Raw genomic sequence first — 19572 nt, 5'->3', positions numbered from 1 at the left:
ACGAAAACGTATGCTCAATCCAGTATAAACTAATGTATATAATTTATTATACAAGAGACAAAATTCACAAATTCTATATCACAAGACATAGTCATGTCTTAAGTGTAAAACTAACAATGACTCAATAATGGGAATGCAATAAAGTCCAAAAGTTATGGGCGGGGTTAGATTTTAAAAAAAATCCATCTGTCTGCATATTTCATACATGTCATATGTTGGGGCAGTGCGATACCCGATGGGTTGGAAAATACTCCTCTTGTAATTGTCTACTTAAAAACTGGAAATCAACCATTCCTCCATCGTTAAGACAATGGAAAAATCATTTGCTTCATTATCTGAATATTGAAAGAGCGTGGATGACGCAAAGGAACAAAATGGTGCAATTTGAGGACATGTGGCTGAGAGTAGTGCAGGCACTGGAGATAGGGGAGAGAACAGGTGGGTCTGTGCAGGAGTGATGTTGTTGATGTTTGTGTGCGTCTGTATGTTGCCTTTTGTATGTGTATGTTTTGTTTTTACTGTTAGATAATAATAATAATAATAATATATAATATATATATATATATATATATATATAGTGGGGAGAACAAGTATTTGATACACTGCCGATTTTGCAGGTTTTCCTACTTACAAAGCATGTAGAGGTCTGTAATTTTTATCATAGGTACAATTCAACTGTGAGAGACGGAATCTAAAACAAAAATCCAGAAAACCACATTGTATGATTTTTAAGTAATTAATTTGCTTTTTATTGCATGACATAAGTATTTGCTACATCAGAAAAGCAGAACTTAATATTTGGTACAGAAACCTTTGTTTGCAATTACATACGTTTCCTGTAGGTCTTGACCAGGTTTGCACACACTGCAGCAGGGATTTTGGCCCACTCCTCCAAACAGACCTTCTCCAGATCCTTCAGGTTTCGGGGCTGTCGCTGGGCAATACGGACTTTCAGCTCCCTCCAAAGATTTTCTATTGGGTTCAGGTCTGGAGACTGGCTAGGCCACTCCAGGACCTTGAGATGCTTCTTATGGAGCCACTCCTTAGTTGCCCTGGCTGTGTGTTTCGGGTCGTTGTCATGCTGGAAGACCCAGCCACGACCCATCTTCAATGCTCTTACTGAGGGAAGGAGGTTGTTGGCCAAGATCTCGCGATACATGGCCCCTTCCATCCTCCCCTCAATACGGTGCAGTCGTCCTGTCCCCTTTGCAGAAAAGCATCCCCAAAGAATGATTTTTCCACCTCCATGCTTCACGGTTGGGATGGTGTTCTTGGGGTTGTACTCATCCTTCTTCTTCCTCCAAACACGGCGAGTGGAGTTTAGACCAAAAAGCTCTATTTTTGTCTCATCAGACCACATGACCTTCTCCCATTCCTCCTCTGGATCATCCAGATGGTCATTGGCTAACTTCAGACGGGCCTGGACATGCGCTGGCTTGAGCAGGGGGACCTTGCGTGCGCTGCAGGATTTTAATCCATGACGGCGTAGTATGTTACTAATGGTTTTCTTTGAGACTGTGGTCCCAGCTCTCTTCAGGTCATTGACCAGGTCCTGCCGTGTAGTTCTGGGCTGATCCCTCACCTTCCTCATGATCCTTGATGCCCCACGAGGTGAGATCTTGCATGGAGCCCCAGACCAAGGGTGATTGACCGTCATCTTGAGCTTCTTCCATTTTCTAATAATTGCGCCAACAGTTGTTGCCTTCTCACCAAGCTGCTTGCCTATTGTCCTGTAGCCCATCCCAGCCTTGTGCAGGTCTACAATTTTAACCCTGATGTCCTTACACAGCGCTCTGGTCTTGGCCATTGTGGAGAGGTTGGAGTCTGTTTGATTGAGTGTGTGGACAGGTGTCTTTTATACAGGTAACGAGTTCAAACAGGTGCAGTTAATACAGGTAATGAGTGGAGAACAGGAGGGCTTCTTAAAGAAAAACTAACAGGTCTATGAGAGCCGGAATTCTTACTGGTTGGTAGGTGATCAAATACTTATGTCATGCAATAAAATGCAAATTAATTACTTAAAAATCATACAATGTGATTTTCTGGATTTTTGTTTTAGATTCCGTCTCTCACAGTTGAAGTGTACCTATGATAAAAATTACAGACCTCTACATGCTTTGTAAGTAGGAAAACCTGCAAAATCGACAGTGTATCAAATACTTGTTCTCCCCACTGTATATATATATATATATACATATATACAGTACCAGTCAAAGGTTTGGACACACCTACTCATTGTAGAATAATAGTGAAGACATCAAAACTATGAAATAACACATATGGAATCATGTATAATCAAAAAAGTGTTAAACAAATCAAAATATATTTTATATTTGAGATTCTTCAAATAGCCACCCTTGATGACAGCTTTGCACACTATTGGCATTCTCTCAACTAGCTTCACCTGGAACGCTTTTGCAACTGTCTTGAAGGAGTTCCCACATATGCTGAGCACTTGTTGACTGCTTTCACCCTTCACTCTTCACTCTGAATCATCTCAATTGGGTTGAGGTCCGGGGATTGTGGAGGCCAGGTCATCTGATGCAGCACTCCATCACTCTCCTTCTTGGTCAAATAACCCTTACACAGCCTGGAGGTGTGTTGGGTCATTGTCCTGTTGAAAAACAAATGATAGTCCCACTAAGCCGAAACCAGATGGGATGGCGTATCGCTGCAGAATGCTGTGGTAGCCATGCTGTTTAAGTGTGCCTTGAATTCTAAATAAATCAAAGACAGTGTCACCAGCAAAGCACCCCCACATCATAACACCTCCTCCTCCATGCTTTACGGTGGGAAATACAGTGCCTTGCAAAAGTATTCATCCCCCTTGGTGTTTTTCATATTTTGTTGCAACCTGTAATTTAAATTGATTTTTATTTGGATTTCATGTAATGGACAGACACAAAATGGTCCAAATTGGTGAAGTGAAATGAAAAAAATTACTTGTTTAAAAAAATAAATAACGGAAAAGTGGTACGTGCATATGTATTCACCCCCTTTGCTATGAAGCCCCTAAATAAGATCTGGTGCAACCAATTACCTTCAGAAGTCACATAATTAGTTAAATAAAGTCCACCTGTGTGCAATCTAAGTGTCACATGATCTGTCACGTGATCTATATTTACACCTGTTCTGAAAGGCCCCAGAGTCTGCAACACCACTAAGCAAGGGGCACCACCAAGCAAGCAGCACCATGAAGACCAAGGAGCTCTCCAAACAGGTCAGGGACAAAGTTGTGGAGAAGCACAGATCAGGTTGGGTTATAAAAAATATCAGAAACTTTGAACACCCCACAGAGCACCATTAAATCCATTATTATAAAATGGAAAGAATATGGCACCACAACAAACCTGCCAAGAGAGGGCTGCCCACCAAAACTCACGGACCAGGCAAGGAGGGCATTAATCAGAGAGGCAACAAAGAGACCAAAGATAACCCTGAAGGAGCTGCAAAGCTCCACAGCGGAGATTGGAGTATCTGTCCATAGGACACTTTAAGCTGTACGCTCCACAGAGCTGGGCTTCACGGAAGAGTGGCCAGAAAAAAGCCATTGCTTAAAGAAAAAAATAAGCAAGCACGTTTGGTGTTTACCAAAAGGCATGTGGGAGACTCCCCAAACATATGGAAGAAGGTACTCTGATCAGATGAGATTAAAATTTAGCTTTTTGGCCCTGCCAATGAACACCATCCCCACAGTGAAGCATGGTGGTGGCAGCATCATGCTGTGGGGATGTTTTTCATTGGCAGGGACTGGGAAACTGGTCAGAATTGAAGGAATGATGGATGGCGCTAAATACAGGGAAATTCTTGAGGGAAACCTGTTTCTGTTTTCCAGAGATTTCAGACTGGGTCGGAGGTTCACCTTCCAGCAGGACAATGACCCTAAGCATACTGCTAAAGCAACACTCGAGTGGTTTAGGAGGAAACATTTAAATGTCTTGGAATGGCCTAGTCAAAGCCCAGACCTCAATCCAATTGAGAATATGTGGTATGACTTAAAGATTGCTGTACACCAGCAGAACCCATCCAACTTGAAGGAGCTGGGAGTTTTGTACATTTTTCAAGGCAAAACTGTACAAAAATCCCTGTGGCTAGATGTGCCAAGCTTATAGAGACATACCCCAAGAGACTTGCAGCTGTAATTGCTGCAAAAGGTGGCTCTACAAAGTATTGACTTTGGGGGGGGTGAATAGTTATGCATGCTCAAGTTTTCAGTTTTTTTTGTCTTATTTCTTGTTTGTTTCACAATAAAAAATATTTTGCATCTTCAAAGTGGTAGGCATGTTGTGTAAATCAAATGATACAAACCCCCCAAAAATCCATTTAAATTCCAGGTTGTAAGGCACCAAATAGGAAAAATGCCAAGGGGGATGAATACTTTCGCAAGGCACTGTACAAATGTGGAGATAATCCATTCACCCTCACTGCGTCTCACAAAGACACAACAGTTGGAACCAAATATCAAAAATTTGGACTTCGGACCAAAGGACACATTTCCACCGGTCTACTGTCCATTGCTCGTGTTTCTTGGCCCAAGCAAGTCTCTTCTTCTTGTTGTTGTCCTTAAGTAGTAGTTTAGTTGCAGCAATTTGACAATGAAGGGCCTGATTCACAAAGTCTACTCCGAACAGTTGATGTTGAGATGTGTTTGTAACTTCCACTCTGTGAAGCATTTATTTGGCCTGCAATTTCTGAGGCTGGTAACTCTAATGAACTTATCCTCTGCAGCAGAGGTAACTCTGGGTCTTCCATTCCTGTGGCGGTCCTCATGAGAGCCAGTTTCATCATAGCGCTTGATGGTTTTTGCGACTGTACTTGAAGAAACTTTCAAAGTTCTTGAAATGTTCCATATTGACTGACCTTCATGTCTTAAAGTAATGATGGACTGTCGTTTCTCTTTGCTTATTTGAGATGCTCTTGCCATAATATGGACTTGGTCTTTTACCAAATAGGGCTATTTCTGTATACCCCCCCTAGCTTGTCACAACACAACTGGTTGGCTCAAACGCATTAAGAAGGAAATACATTTTCATGATCTGACTTGTCTTCCCTGCTTCAGCAGAGCGGCTCCAGTGAGGGGCCTGTGTATCCCTACCGGTGTGGTATGAAATGCTGAAACCCTGTCGTCAGGCAGGTGTTGTGTGGCGGTGGTCCGTGTCAGCGGTCCTGCTTCCTCCATGGTCCTGAGGAACATGGCTGGTCTGACCCAAGCCCTACCCCCTCCTTGTACTGCCCTGCTGTGGAGGATCATTGACCCCCACTCCAAAGAGCTGCTGGACCGTGGCCTGGTCCTCTGGTTCCCAGGTCAGAGGAGATCTCACAGTTATTATTGGAAAAACACAATACATTTTGATTTGCATTTTAAAAAGAATAACAAACATTTCATATTAGCTGTGCTTGATCTGTACTGAAGAAGGGTGCCTCATCCAATGCTGCTGTTGTTGTTTTTGTTGTTGTTATGACTGTTGTTGTGATTTCTTTTCAGGTCCCTACAGCTTCACAGGGGAAGAGTTCCATATTCACAGAGGTCCTGCAGTCATCACAGCATTCCTACAGGCCCTAGGTAAGAGACACGTCTAAAATGGCATCCTATTCCCTATGTAGCATGCAATACAAGTCCTCTTGTAGCATTTCCATTTGGGTGTCTGCACTGCTTTCCTTCCTGCAAACACTTTCCTTGAACTTGAGAGCAATGTTGTCAGCTTCCTTGCAATGTTAATGTTTGGCTGTTAGAGGGCAGTGTTGTATAAATCAATACTGTGCAGTAGAGGTCTCCACGGATTCGGGTGAATCCCTCAGGTCCGGGTCGGGTCTTGTTTATTGTCATCGGGGCTCGGGTCTATGTAACTACAGCTGATAGACCCGAGGGGACCCGACCATGGCTCTGCATAGTCTATAGCATGTTTATTTTACGCTAAGAAGGTGAATTTATTGACTAATAGAAGGCCTAGTCAACATATAAAGACCTATATGTTAACCAGAAGGTCAACTTGGCTTATAAACAAAAAAAAACATTACACTCGGGTCTGGTCAGGTCGGGTCTAGGTTGTCTTTTCTTGGGTCCATACAGGTTTGGGTCGGATTATTGTCGGGTCCGAGTCCCCATTTTAATTTTTTACTATCGGGTCGGGTCTGATTGTCATCAGGTCCGTTCGGGTCCGGATCCAGGTCCAACATTTTGGACCTGTGAAGACCTCTACTGCGCAGTGCCTGAGACTGCAATTAGATTGCATCTTCTCAGAACACAGTCAGTCAACAACACAATACATGAAGCTGATGTCTTGCTGTGCTGTGTGTGTGTAACTAATTGACCCTGGCTTTGACCCTGTTTGAGTGAGTCTCTGTCTTGCTGTGCATTGTGTTGTGCAGGAAGGCCTGGGGGGAGGTGAGACCTGCTGAGGCAGGGGAGTTCACACGGAGGGCTTTCCACGTGGGGAAGCTGGGCCTGACGGAGGTGGAGGACCTGGGGGAACTGATCCACGCTGAGAGAGAGGCCCAGGGGAGGCAGGCCCTCAGGCAGATGGACGGGGAGCTAGGACTGAAGCTACAGACTCAAACGGGTAACATTCATCTGTTACATAGCAAAGATAGTTTTTTTCACATGTAACATTGGTTATTTGGAAAGTGAACTTCAACTGTCCTGTCCCTGCCTGTCTCCCCTTCAGTTCAGTTCTCCAGGACAGTTCAGTGCAACATCTGCAGACAGAGATCGAGAGACAACTAAGGGACGAGAGGAGAGGAGAAAGGCTATGCAGTGGTGTGAAAGTGGTCATAGCAGGAGCTAGCAATGCTGGGAAGAGCAGCCTGCTCAACACACTCTAATAATAATACACACACACACTAAAAGTATAACACTCAATTTCCCATTGACATCAATGCATGAGTACACTTAGTCATACACCTACACTTATTTCTAGAGAATACACACCTAATACAATCTGCAGATGTCACACACGAATGACAATGACAAAAAAAAAAAGTTTTATCCAGAGCGACTTACAGTGAGTGCATACATTTTCATACTGGGGTCCCGTGGTAAACGAACCCACAACCCTGGCGTCGCAAGCGCCATGCACTACCAACTGAGCTACAGGGAACACCACATAGAGAAAGACTCCACACACTCACGATATGGCTTAAGTCCGATGTCCCTTGAGAGAAAATACAGTGGCTTGCAAAAGTATTCACCCCCCTTGGCATTTTTCCTATTTTGTTGCCTTACAACCTGGAATTAAAATTGATTTTTGGGGGGGTTTGTATCATTTGGTTTACACAACATGCCTACCACTTTGAAGACGCAAAATATTTTTTATTGTGAAACAAACAAGAAATAAGACAAAAAAACTGAAAACTTGAGCATGCATAACTATTCACCCCCCCCCAAAGTCAATACTTTGTAGAGCCACCTTTTGCAGCAATTACAGCTGCAAGTCTCTTGGGGTATGTCTCTATAAGCTTGGCATATCTAGCCACTGGGATTTTTGCCCATTCTTCAACGCAAAACTACTCCAGCTCCTTCAAGTTGGATGGGTTCTGCTGGTGTACAGCAATCTTTAAGTCATACCACAGATTCTCAATTGGATTGAGGTCTGGGCTTTGACTAGGCCATTCCAAGACATTTAAATGTTTCCCCTTAAACTACTCAAGTGTTGCTTTAGCAGTATGCTTCCGGTCATTGCCCTGCTGGAAGGGGAACCTCCGTCCCAGTCTGAAATCTCTGGAAGACTGAAACAGGTTTCCCTCAAGAATTTCCCTGTATTTAGCGCCATCCATCATTCCTTCAATTCTGACCAGTTTCCCAGTCCCTGCCGATGAAAAACATCCCCACAGCATGATGCTGCCACCACCATGCTTCACTGTGGGGATGGTGTTCTCTGGGTGATGAGAGGTGTTGGGTTTGCGCCAGACATTTTCCTTGATGGCCAAAAAGCTCAATTTTAGTCTCATTTGACCAGAGTACCTTCTTCCATATGTTTGGGGAGTCTCCCACATGCCTTTTGGAAAACACCAAACGTGTTTGCTTATTTTTTTCTTTAAGAAATTGCTTTTTTTCTGGCCACTCTTCCGTAAAGCCCAGCTCTGTTGAATGTACGGCTTAAAGGGGTCTTATAGACAGATACTCCAATCTCCGCTGTGGAGCTTTGCAGCTCCTTCAGTGTTATCTTTGGTCCCTTTGTTGCCTCTCTGATTAATGGCCTCCTTGCCCGGTCTGTGAGTTTTGGTGGGCGGCCCTCTCTTGGCATGTTTGTTGTGGTGCCATATTCTTTCCATTTTTTAATAATGGATTTCATGGTGCTCCGTGGGATGTTCAAAGTATCTGATAATTTTGTATAACCCAACCCTGATCTGTACTTCTCCACAACTTTGTCCCTCACCTGTTTGGAGAGCTCCTTGGTCTTCATGGTTCCGCTTGCTTGGTGGTGACCCTTGCTTAGTGGTGTTGCAGACTCTGGGGCCTTTCAGAACAGGTGTATATATACTGTGATCATGTGACACTTAGATTGCACACAGGTGGATTTTATTTAACTAATTATGTGACTTCTGAAGGTAATTGGTTGCACCAGATCTTATTTAGGGGCTTCATAGCAAAGGGGGTGTACATATGCACGCACCACTTTTCCGTTATGAATTTTTTTGAATCTTTTGAAACAAGTTATTTTTTTCATTTCACTTCACCAATTTGGACTATTTTGTGTATGTCCATTACATGAAATCCAAATAAAAATCCATTTAAATTACAGGTCGTAATGCAACAAAACAGGAAAAACGCCAAGGGGGATAAATACTTTGGCAAGGCACTGTAACTGCGTAATGACATTTATGCAACTGTGTGTGTTTGGCGGCTGCACCACAGGGCTTCCTATCCGAATAATATATGTATTTATCAGACTTCAGAGAAAGTCCTGTTATTGTTTCCTATTGAGCTTTGTCTTTCCCAGGGCCTGACTCATGCCCTCAGCTCTGACACCGATTAATGACCGAGCCTGGCTGTCAGTTGTTTCACTGGGCAGTAGGGAGATAGGGATGCTACCATATAGAACTTCACACTACAGTATGTACGTACAGTTTCGCCGGACTAAATCTGAATTAAGCCATGTGAGTCTGGATGAAAATATCCCATGGCAGGAGACGGTTGATGTGTTTGTCAATGATCTTATTTTGACGTGATTCCAAGATGATGAAATAAGATAGATATGGGATATAAAAAAGACCTAAAGAACAGTTTCGGTCAAAATACAGGTTCTATCTTAAACGGAGAAGAACGCCGGGCTTCCATTCCTTAGGCCCATACTTTTATTTTTTGTTATAGATGCGAATTTCACCGTTGCAAAGCAAAAATTCTGTGTGGGATTCTGTTTGTTCTTATGGTGGATGAGATCCTTGGTGATGACTGAGTTCTCTCTCCATCCCTATCTATTTCTCTCTTCATCCCTCTATCTCTATCCCGCTCTCTCTCTCCCTCATCCCTCTCTCCTCATCCCTCTCTCCCTCATCCCTCTCTCTCACCCATCCCTCTTCATCTCTCTCTATCCCACTCTCTCTCTCCCTCATCCCTCTCTCCCTCATCCCTCTATCTCCCCCATCCCTCTCTATCTCTCTCTCAAGCCCTCTCTCTCTCTGTCATCCCTCTCTCTCTGTCTCTCTCCCTCATCCCTCTCTCTCCCCATCCCTCTCTATCTCTCTCTCAAGCCCTCTCTCTCTGTCATCCCTCTCTCTCTCTCTCTTTCTCTCTCTTTCATCTCTCTCTATCTCTCTCTCTTTCATCCCTCTCTCTCTCTCTCTGTCTCTCTCCGTCATCCCTCTCTATTTCTATCTTCATCCCTCTCTCTCCCCCATCCCTCTCTATCTCTCACTGCAGCCCTCTCTCTCTCTCTCTGTCATCCCTCTCAATCTCTCTCCCCATCCCTCTCACTCATTGCAGGGACCACCAGGGATGTGGTGGAGACCACACTGGACATTGTGGGGTTCCCTGTCCTCTTTAGTGACACTGCGGGGTTTAGAGACAGCCTAGATAGTGTGGAGAGAGAGGGGTCTGCAGAGCCTGCCAGAGGTACTGTAGGTGCTTATCAATCAATCAACCAATCAATCAATATCAACATGTATATAGTACACCACATAATGTATGTTGTACAAGGCTTTATTGTCAAAATGGACATTTCATTTCAAGTAATTGAATATCTTTGTTATGTAGTTCACCTAAAATGAATACACTTAAAAGCTCTTAAGGATCGGGGACCCTTATTTCAACTTTCGCCTAAAATGACATACCCAAATCTAACTGCCTGTAGCTCAGGACCTGAAGCAAGGATATGCATATTCTTGATATAATTTGAAAGGAAACACTTTGAAGTTTGTGGAAATGTGAAATGAATGTAGGAGAATATAACACATTAGATCTGGTAAAAGATAATACAAACCAAAAAATATGCGTTTTCTATTATAATTTTTTTGAATAATCTTTGAAATGCAAGAGAAAGGCCAGACAGTGATGTAGGGATATCAGTGTAATTTAGATTTTGTCCACAAGATGGAAGCATTGTGTGTGCAAAGTTTCAGACCGATCCCGTGAAGGATCTCTACACAATATTTTGTATCAAGTCTACTAGGACTTTTCCCAAATGTTCCGAATTGATCAATTTATACATTTTCAAGTACATAACTATAGAGAACATACAACAATTCTATGGTAATAAAAAATGTAAGTTAATAGTCTCCCAGAAATGTGATACATGATGGATCATTAGCTTCCCTAAAGAAGATACACTAACCTTAAAAATGGATTTTATCAAACAAAACTATGCTACATTCTATCTATGGGACCCTCAGGATGACAAATCAGAGCAAGATTACTGAATGTAAGTACATTATTTACCTTCAGAGGTGAATGTATCAAACCAGTTGCCGTGACAAAAGTGTTTTGTTGTTGTGCACTATCCTCAAACAATAGCATGGTATTTTTTAGCTGTAATAGCTACTGTAAGGTGGATTCTGCAGTTAGATTAACAAGAATTTAAGCTTTCTGCCCATATAAGACATGTCTATGTCCCGGAAAGTTGGCTGTTGTTTACAATGCCATTCTAGTCACATATCGCATATTGAGCAGCAACCGTCCCGGTATAGGGGCGCCAATCCTGTAGAGGTTAATTCTTATCCGAGTGAAATCCAGCATACAGTGCACAAATTACCTTCAGTACTAGGATTTGGAAAGACATTAAACAATCCGTTATGGGGACATAATGTGTATTGGGAGTATCATCCTGTGAATTGTGACTTCTGTACAGAACAAAATCAAGTATTGTCTATCAATCAATCATTCAATCAATCAAATGTTATTTAGAAAGCCCTTTTTACATCAGCAGATGTCACAAAGTGCTATACAGAAACCCAGCCTAAAACCCCAAACAGTAAGCAATGTAGATGTAGAAGCACGGTGGCTAGGAAAAACTCTCTAGAAAGGCAGAAACCTAGGAAGAAACCTAGAGAGGAACCAGGCTCTGAGGGGTGGCCAGTCCCTTTCTGGCTGTGCCAGGTGGAGATTATAACAGTACATGGCCATTAAGGCCAGATTCTTCTCCAAGATGTTCAAACGTTCATAGACGACCACCAGGTTCAAATAATAATCACAGTGGTTGTAGAGGTTGCAACAGGTCAGTATATCAGGAGTAAATGTCACTTGGCTTTTCATAGCCGGGCATTTAGAGGTTGAAATAGCAGGTGCGGTAGAGAGAGTTGAAAACAGCAGGTCTGGGACAAGGTAGCACGTCCGGTGAACAGGTCAGGGTTCCATAGCCGCAGGCAGAAGAGTGGAAACTGGAGCAGCAGCACGACCAGGTGGACTGGGGACAGCAAGGAGTCATCAGTCATGAGGCATGGTCCTAGGGCTCAGGTCCTCCGGGATGGGAGGGAGAGAGAGAGGGAGAGAGAGAGCATTAGAGGGAGCATACTTAAATTCACACAGGACACCAGATAAGACAGGAGAATAACACCAGATATAACAGACTTACCCTAGCCCCCCAGCACATAGACTACTGCAGCATAGATACTGGAGGTATCTACATTATATGGGCAATAGGAATAAAATGTTCAAGACACATGAAAATCCGTAAAAATAAAGAAATGAATAAAATAATTCAGGGCTTTTGTCCCATATATTTTATTTTGGGTCCAGTTCCAGTGATGTCCTAAGCGTATACATTTGTGCTAAAGAGAATGTATGGACATAAATACCAGACAAACACACTCAGGAGGTGGACGGTTGCACAATGGAGTGCCACCAAGCCCAATTGCATTATAATATTTACCATACAGAGGGTGAGGCGCGTACACACACAAACATACTCACACACACCGTCTGTGACAGAGACAATTACATACTGTACATACATACACTATATATACAAAAGTATGTGTACACCCCTTCAAATTAGTGGATTCGGCTATTTCAGCCACACCCGTTGCTGGTGTATAAAATCAAGCACACAGCCTTTTAATCCCTATAGACAAACATTGGCAGTAGAATGGCCTTACTGAAGAGCTCAGGACTTTCAACATGGCACCGTCTTAGGATGCCATCTTTCCAACAAGTAAGTTCGTCAAATGTCTGCCCTGCTAGAGCTGCTCCAGTCAACTGTAAGTGCTGTGAAGTGGAAATGTCTAGGAGCAACAACGGCTCAGCCGCGAAGTGGTAGGCCACACAAGCTCACAGAACGGGACCGCCGAGTGCTGAAGCGCGCAGCGCGTAAAAATAATCTGTCCCTGGTTGCAACACTCACTACCGAGTTCCAAACTGCCTCTGGAAGCAACGTCAGCACAAGATCTGTTCGTCGGGAAAGTCATGAAATGGGTTTCCATGGCCGAGCAGCTGCCTAAATTCACCATGCGCAATGCCAAGCGTCGGCTGGAATGGTGTAAAGGTGACTTTCTTCTGAAGGTTGTGGTCATTTGAATCTATAGCATAATAATATTCAGCCGCTCTTGGAGGAGCATTATAGTTCAATTAAAGGTGCTTGTTTCTAACTATTAGTCTTGGTTGGACTGCATGGTAGTGAGTGTCCCCTGCCTCAGGTGGACCAGCCGCTCGCCCGCCTCTCTACCTTCGGGCGGGTGATCGAAGACTGCCCGGAAGAGGTGAACGAACTCCCCGTAGTTGTCCAACGCGGCTCCTCCTTCACTCCAGACCGCGTTGGCCCACTCCAGGGCTTTCCCCGAGAGGCAGGAGACGAGGGTGAACACCTTCTCCCACTCCGATGGAGCTGGGCTGATGGTGGAGAAGTAGAGATCCAGTTGCAGGAGGAATCCCTGGCAGCGGGCAGCTGTCCCATTATAATCCCTCAGTCGGGATAGATGAATCCCTCTGGGTGCTAGGGTGTGGGTGGCTGGATCCGGTCGCTCAGCTGGTCCCGAAGGATCGGGTTCTCCCAAGCTGACTAGCTTCGTAGAATGCTCCCGGACCCACGCCACGACTCCAGGTATGTGCTCCTCTCCTGCTGACTCCATGTCTTGGTGTGTGATTCTGTGGTGAGTGATTTTGAAGGAGTCAGGCGCAGGAGGGTAAATCACAGAATAAAATAGTTTATTCCGAAAACACAGCGGTACGCAGCAATGCGTCAAACACTCCAGTGTGTAAATAAGGCGCACTGGGAAACAACAAAGCACACAGGTGAAATATCCCAGCGATACAAAATACAAGGAGCTCCACCGAGATAAACTAACCTCCACAATAAACAATCACCATGACCTGGCCTTGGCCACAGAGGGGGTACGTCTCTCCCTCACCCACCTGGGACGCATCACAGGACGGGTCGGAGACTTCTGGGAAATAACCAGATAAAACATTTATCACACCAGAAAGGACACCATCACACTGAATAATGTGCCAGTGTGAAACACACAGAGACTTAAATGCAGTTATTCTAGCAATACGTAGGAACTGGAACTGTTGTTGACCCAGTCCAGTCACTTCAATCAATAGCAGAGTTTACGGCAGTCATTTTGGATTGATCTTTTAAGTGCTGCGTTGTTTGAAATCTATGCTCAGCTCTCAGGCCTTGATGTTTTCTCCAGCAGCTTGGAAATGTGTTGCAGGGTCTGGCTGTATCACACTGCTGAAACAATAGAGCACAATGGAGAACAGTGAGTAAGAGAGCAAAATATACTATAAATGGGTATTATTGGAATTTAGGAAGTCTAGGTGTATGTGTGGCATTGGGCCCCAATTTTGTTAATGATTCTGTTATGTTAGGCTTCCTGCTTTCCTTTGGAAACCGGGGTCTTGATACCTGGAATTATGTAATCCTGTGAGAAACAATATTCCTTATAAGTGTTTGATAAGAAGATTACATTACTGCGTGTTCTTCCAGTTGTTACCAACTTATAAAATTTTTATTTGTAATAAGTTGGTTAGAACTGGAAAAATACATGGAATTCTGCTCGTTTTTTTATAAGGAAAATCATCATCAAGTGATCAAAAGAAAACAAGAATGTGATACTCTTGTTTCTCTACTATGTGAACCTTTTCAACATCACTGTCATGCCCTGGCTCTGGGGACACTGTTATGTTGAGCCAGGGTGTGTAGATCTATGTATTCCATTTCTATGTTGGCCAGTGTGGTTCTCAATCAGAGGCAACGAGTGTCAGCTGTGGCTGGTTGTCTCTGATTGGGAACCACATTTAAACAGGCTGTTTGCCCACAGTGGTTGTGGGATCTTGTTCTAGTTGGTTTGTGTTAGACCGTGGACTGTCACGTTATCGTTTTGTTGTTTGGATCGTGTAATCACTAAATAAAGAGTATGTTCGTCTTCAACGCTGCGCCTTGGTCCTCATCTGTTCCCGACGAGCGTGACAGAAGATCCCACCAAGACTGGACCAAGCAGCGTGTCCAGGAGCCATCGCCAGGGAGATCTCTAGCAGATCTCCTTCGCCTCCTGGACTGGGTCAAGCCGGGTGAGGAAGAGAAGGGCCGGACTTGGAAGCAGAAGGGCGAAAGTCTGGCGAGGGACATGGAGACCTGGTCCACGGGTAGGAGAGACGCCCAGAATTTTTTTAGGGGGGGCTAACGTCGTGGACGACGGGCCAGCAGGAGACCGCGACAGTGCGGCCCAGCGGGTTGGCAGAGGAGGCCGCCAGGTTACGGGGGCCACTGGTCGAAGAGGGGATGGAAGGTGTAGAGGCACGGCGAGAGGTACTGGGGTGTGTTACCAGTCCGGTCCGGCCCATTCCAGATCCCTGCGTAGGGCCAGTGGTGTGTGTCCCTAGTACGGTCCGGCCTGTTCCTGCTCCACGCACCAAGCCAGGGGTGGGTATCGCCAGCCCGGCCCGGCCTGTTCCTACTCCCCGCACCAAGCCAATGGTGCGTTTCGTCAGCCCAGCTCGGCCCGCTCCTGCTCCCCGCACCAAGTCAGTGGTGCGTTTCGTCAGCCCGGCTCGGCCCGCTCCTGCTCCCCGCACCAAGTCAGTGGGGCGTTTCGTCAGCCCAGCTCGGCCCGCTCCTGCTCCCCGCACCAAGTCAGTGGTGCGCTTCGTCAGCCCGGCTCGGCCCGTTCCTGCTCCCCGCACCAAGTCAGTGGTGCGCTTCGTCAGCCCGGCTCGGCCTGTACCTGCTCCCCGCACCAAGTCAGTGGTGCGCTTCGTCAGCCCGGTCCGGCCCGCTCCTGCTCCCCGCACCAAGTCAGGGGTGCGTTTCGTCAGCCCGGCTCGGCCCGTTCCTGCTCCCCACACCAAGCCAGTGGTGTGCGTCGTCAGTCCGGCACAGCCAATGCCTGTTCCACTGGTGCCTGGTTCAGCACGGGTCAGCTGCTTCACGCCGGAGCTAGAGCAATCCGCTCCACCAGTGTGCAGTCCAGCTCCGGTCAGCAGGGCCAGACCGGACCAGGAATACTTTGGGGGGTTAGAGAGCGAGTGGGGATCATGCCCGGAGCCGGATCCGCCGCCAAGGCGGAGTGCCCACCCGGTCCCTCCCCTGTGGTATTTGGTTGGCGCGGTCGGAGTCCGCGCCTTTAGGGGGGGGTACTGTCACGCCCTGGCTCTGGGGACTCTGGTATGTTGAGCCAGGGTGTGAGTTTTCATTTGTGTTTGTTCTAGTTGTTGTATATCTATGTTGGCCAGGGTGGCTCCCAATCAGAGACGGCTGTAGCTCGTTGTCTCTGATTGGGAGTCATACTTAGGTAGCCGTTAGGCATTCATTCAGTGTGGTTTCTTGTTCGTGTTGGTTTGTGTTTGACCATTGACTGTCACATTATCATTTTGTTGTTTTTGATCGTGTATCAATAATAAAGAGTATGTTCGTCTGCAACGCTGCGCCTTGGTCCTCATCTCTTACCGACGATCGTGACAATCACTTTCATTACGAGACACAAATAGACCTATAGTGAGCTGTGCCATGGACGTGTCATGGTTGAGTGATGAGTGTAGTTTAACCTGTATGGTAATTGTGTTTCCTCTGACGTAGTTGTGTGTGTGCGTTTGTGCATCCGTGTGTGCATGCACGTGTGTTGTGAGGAACGGGAGCAACGTGGTGTAATTGGGGGCATTGGGGTTCACATTCACAGATCCGTTCTGTGTGCCCACTCCCCTTGGTTGACTCAGGGTAAGACGGAGTGAGTGTGTGTGAGACCACACAGGGCTCAAACAGTCCTTAAACAGAAGGATTTCCTGAGAACAGTAGAGGCTCCTTCACCTGTAGCTCTGTCATCCATCATCAACAGACACAAGCAGAAAGGAAACTCACTACCATGCAGTCCAACCAAGACTAATAGTTAGAAACAAGCACCTTTAATTGAACTATAATGCTCCTCCAAGAGCGGCTGAATATTATTATGCTATAGATTCAAATGACCATAACCTTCAGAAGAAAGTCACCTTAAACCAAATTCTGTTACGAATTTGGCTGGGCGATATATTATATTTTAAGATACCTGGTATGGATCCACATACGGTATGGATTTTTACAATACCGTCTATAACAATGTTTTGATACAGTGCTAAATAAATGAAACGTTTTACAAATTGTACTACTTCACTGTCAGTTTTGTCCTAGTTTGGTTGCATATAAAACAATCAGAATGGAGAAAGAAATAAAACCGACTTAGAATTCAATTGTTGCCATCCTAGGGTCATGCACTACTCAATACATATTTAGAACTTTTATTATTCCGAAATATTAAATACCAGCCTCCCGAGTGGCGCTGCGGTCTAAGGCACTGCATTGCAGTGCTTGAGGCATCACTACAGACCTGGGTTCGATCCCAGGCTGTTTCACAACTGGCCGTGACAGGGAGTCCCATAGGGCGGCGCACAATTGGCCGAGCGTCGTCTGGGTTAGGGGAGGGTTTGGCCGGGGGGATTTACTTTGCTCATCGCGCTCTAGCGACTCCTTGTGGCGGTGCTTCCGGGTTAAGCGGGCGGGTGTTAACAAGTGCGGTTTGGCGGGTCATGTTTTGGAGGACGCATGATTCGACCTTCGCCTCTCCCCAGCCCGTTGGGGAGTTGCAGCGATGAGACAAGATCATAATTGGATATCACAAAAAAGGGGGTAAAAAAAATAACTACGAAAATAAATATTAAATACCGCCATATTGTCAAAAATACGAAAACATTTTGTGATATGATATTTCAGCCATTTCGCCAAGCCCTAGTGTGGAATGTAGGCTGCCATAACATAACATACCTTAGAATGAATGATATAACTGAACTACCCCTCTACGGCTCGGTGTGGGGATGGTGTGTTCTGTGACACCATGTGAACCCAGACTAGGATGTACAGTGCCTTGCAAAAGTATTCAGACCCCTTGGATTTCTTTAAATGCATTTGAAATCTTAATTTGCAAGGTTTTGGCTGCACTTCTCTTCTCAACACACTAACACAATACATGTTATTCTACATTTCAAAGGGCAAAAAAACTAATGTCAGATTCAAACCCTAGCCAATCTGCAACAATTACGTGGAGCTAGGCAGTCTACACAGAGAGCTATTTTGACCAGTCAGTCAAACAGACGTGATCTAGTTGCTTTGATTATCTGAACGCGCCATTGGACTTCTGTTAAGGACGCTTTCATGAACAAGTGTTGGATCACGTCAAACTACGTTGACGATTTTAATTGGCTGATACAGAATTTGAACAGGATATATAGTGGGGAAAAAAAGTATTTAGTCAGCCACCAATTGTGCAAGTTCTCCCACTTAAAAAGATGAGAGAGGCCTGTAATTTTCATCATAAGTACACGTCAACTATGACTGACAAATTGAGATTTTTTTTCTCCAGAAAATCACATTGTAGGATTTTTAATGAATTTATTTGCAAATTATGGTGGAAAATAAGTATTTGGTCACCTACAAACAAGCAAGATTTCTGGCTCTCACAGACCTGTAACTTCTTCTTTAAGAGGCTCCTCTGTCCTCCACTCGTTACCTGTATTAATGGCACCTGTTTGAACTTGTTATCAGTATAAAAGACACCTGTCCACAACCTCAAACAGTCACACTCCAAACTCCACTATGGCCAAGACCAAAGAGCTGTCAAAGGACACCAGAAACAAAATTGTAGACCTGCACCAGGCTGGGAAGACTGAATCTGCAATAGGTAAGCAGCTTGGTTTGAAGAAATCAACTGTGGGAGCAATTATTAGGAAATGGAAGACATACAAGACCACTGATAATCTCCCTCGATCTGGGGCTCCACGCAAGATCTCACCCCGTGGGGTCAAAATGATCACAAGAACGGTGAGCAAAAATCCCAGAACCACACGGGGGACCTAGTGAATGACCTGCAGAGAGCTGGGACCAAAGTAACAAAGCATACCATCAGTAACACACTACGCCGCCAGGGACTCAAATCCTGCAGTGCCAGACGTGTCCCCCTGCTTAAGCCAGTACATGTCCAGGCCCGTCTGAAGTTTGCTAGAGTGCATTTGGATGATCCAGAAGAGGATTGGGAGAATGTCATATGGTCAGATGAAACCAAAATAGAACTTTTTGGTAAAAACTCAACTCGTCGTTTTTGGAGGACAAAGAATGCTGAGTTGCATCCAAAGAACAACATACCTACTGTGAAGCATGGGGGTGGAAACATCATGCTTTGGGGCTGTTTTTCTGCAAAGGGACCAGGACGACTGATCCGTGTAAAGGAAAGAATGAATGGGGCCATGTATCGTGAGATTTTGAGTGAAAACCTCCTTCCATCAGCAAGGGCATTGAAGATGAAACGTGGCTGGGTCTTTCAGCATGACAATGATCCCAAACACACCGCCTGGGCAACGAAGGAGTGTCTTCGTAAGAAGCATTTCAAGGTCCTGGAGTGGCCTAGCCAGTCTCCAGATCTCAACCCCATAGAAAATCTTTGGAGGGAGTTGAAAGTCTGAGGACTGAGCACGCCCCCATTCTCATCGACGGGGCTGTAGTGGAACAGGTTGAGAGCTTCAAGTTCCTTGGTGTCCACATCACCAACGAACTATCATGGTCCAAACACACCAAGACAGTCGTGAAGAGGGCACGACAAAGCCTATTCCCCCTCAGGAGACTGAAAATATTTGGCATGGGTCCTCAGATCCTCAAAAAATTATACAGCTGCACCATC

The 19572-nt window shown here is 45.2% G+C and overlaps 1 protein-coding gene across 1 annotated transcript; it reads left to right on the top strand.

The window, feature by feature from the left end:
• The first annotated feature begins 374 nt into the window (after positions 1-374).
• LOC121539851 (tRNA modification GTPase GTPBP3, mitochondrial-like) lies at positions 375-13831 on the top strand. The gene is made up of 7 exons (XM_045207619.1): positions 375-438; positions 5131-5304; positions 5486-5574; positions 6386-6603; positions 6666-6818; positions 9885-10051; positions 13728-13831. Exons 1-7 carry the CDS (start codon positions 375-377, stop codon positions 13829-13831), a joined length of 969 nt encoding a protein of 322 aa, XP_045063554.1.
• The last annotated feature ends 5741 nt before the right edge of the window (positions 13832-19572 follow it).

This window comes from Coregonus clupeaformis, chromosome 26, assembly GCF_020615455.1.
Source record: "Coregonus clupeaformis isolate EN_2021a chromosome 26, ASM2061545v1, whole genome shotgun sequence".
Lineage (NCBI taxonomy): Eukaryota > Metazoa > Chordata > Actinopteri > Salmoniformes > Salmonidae > Coregonus > Coregonus clupeaformis.
This window is presented reverse-complemented; position numbering and strand designations above follow the sequence as displayed.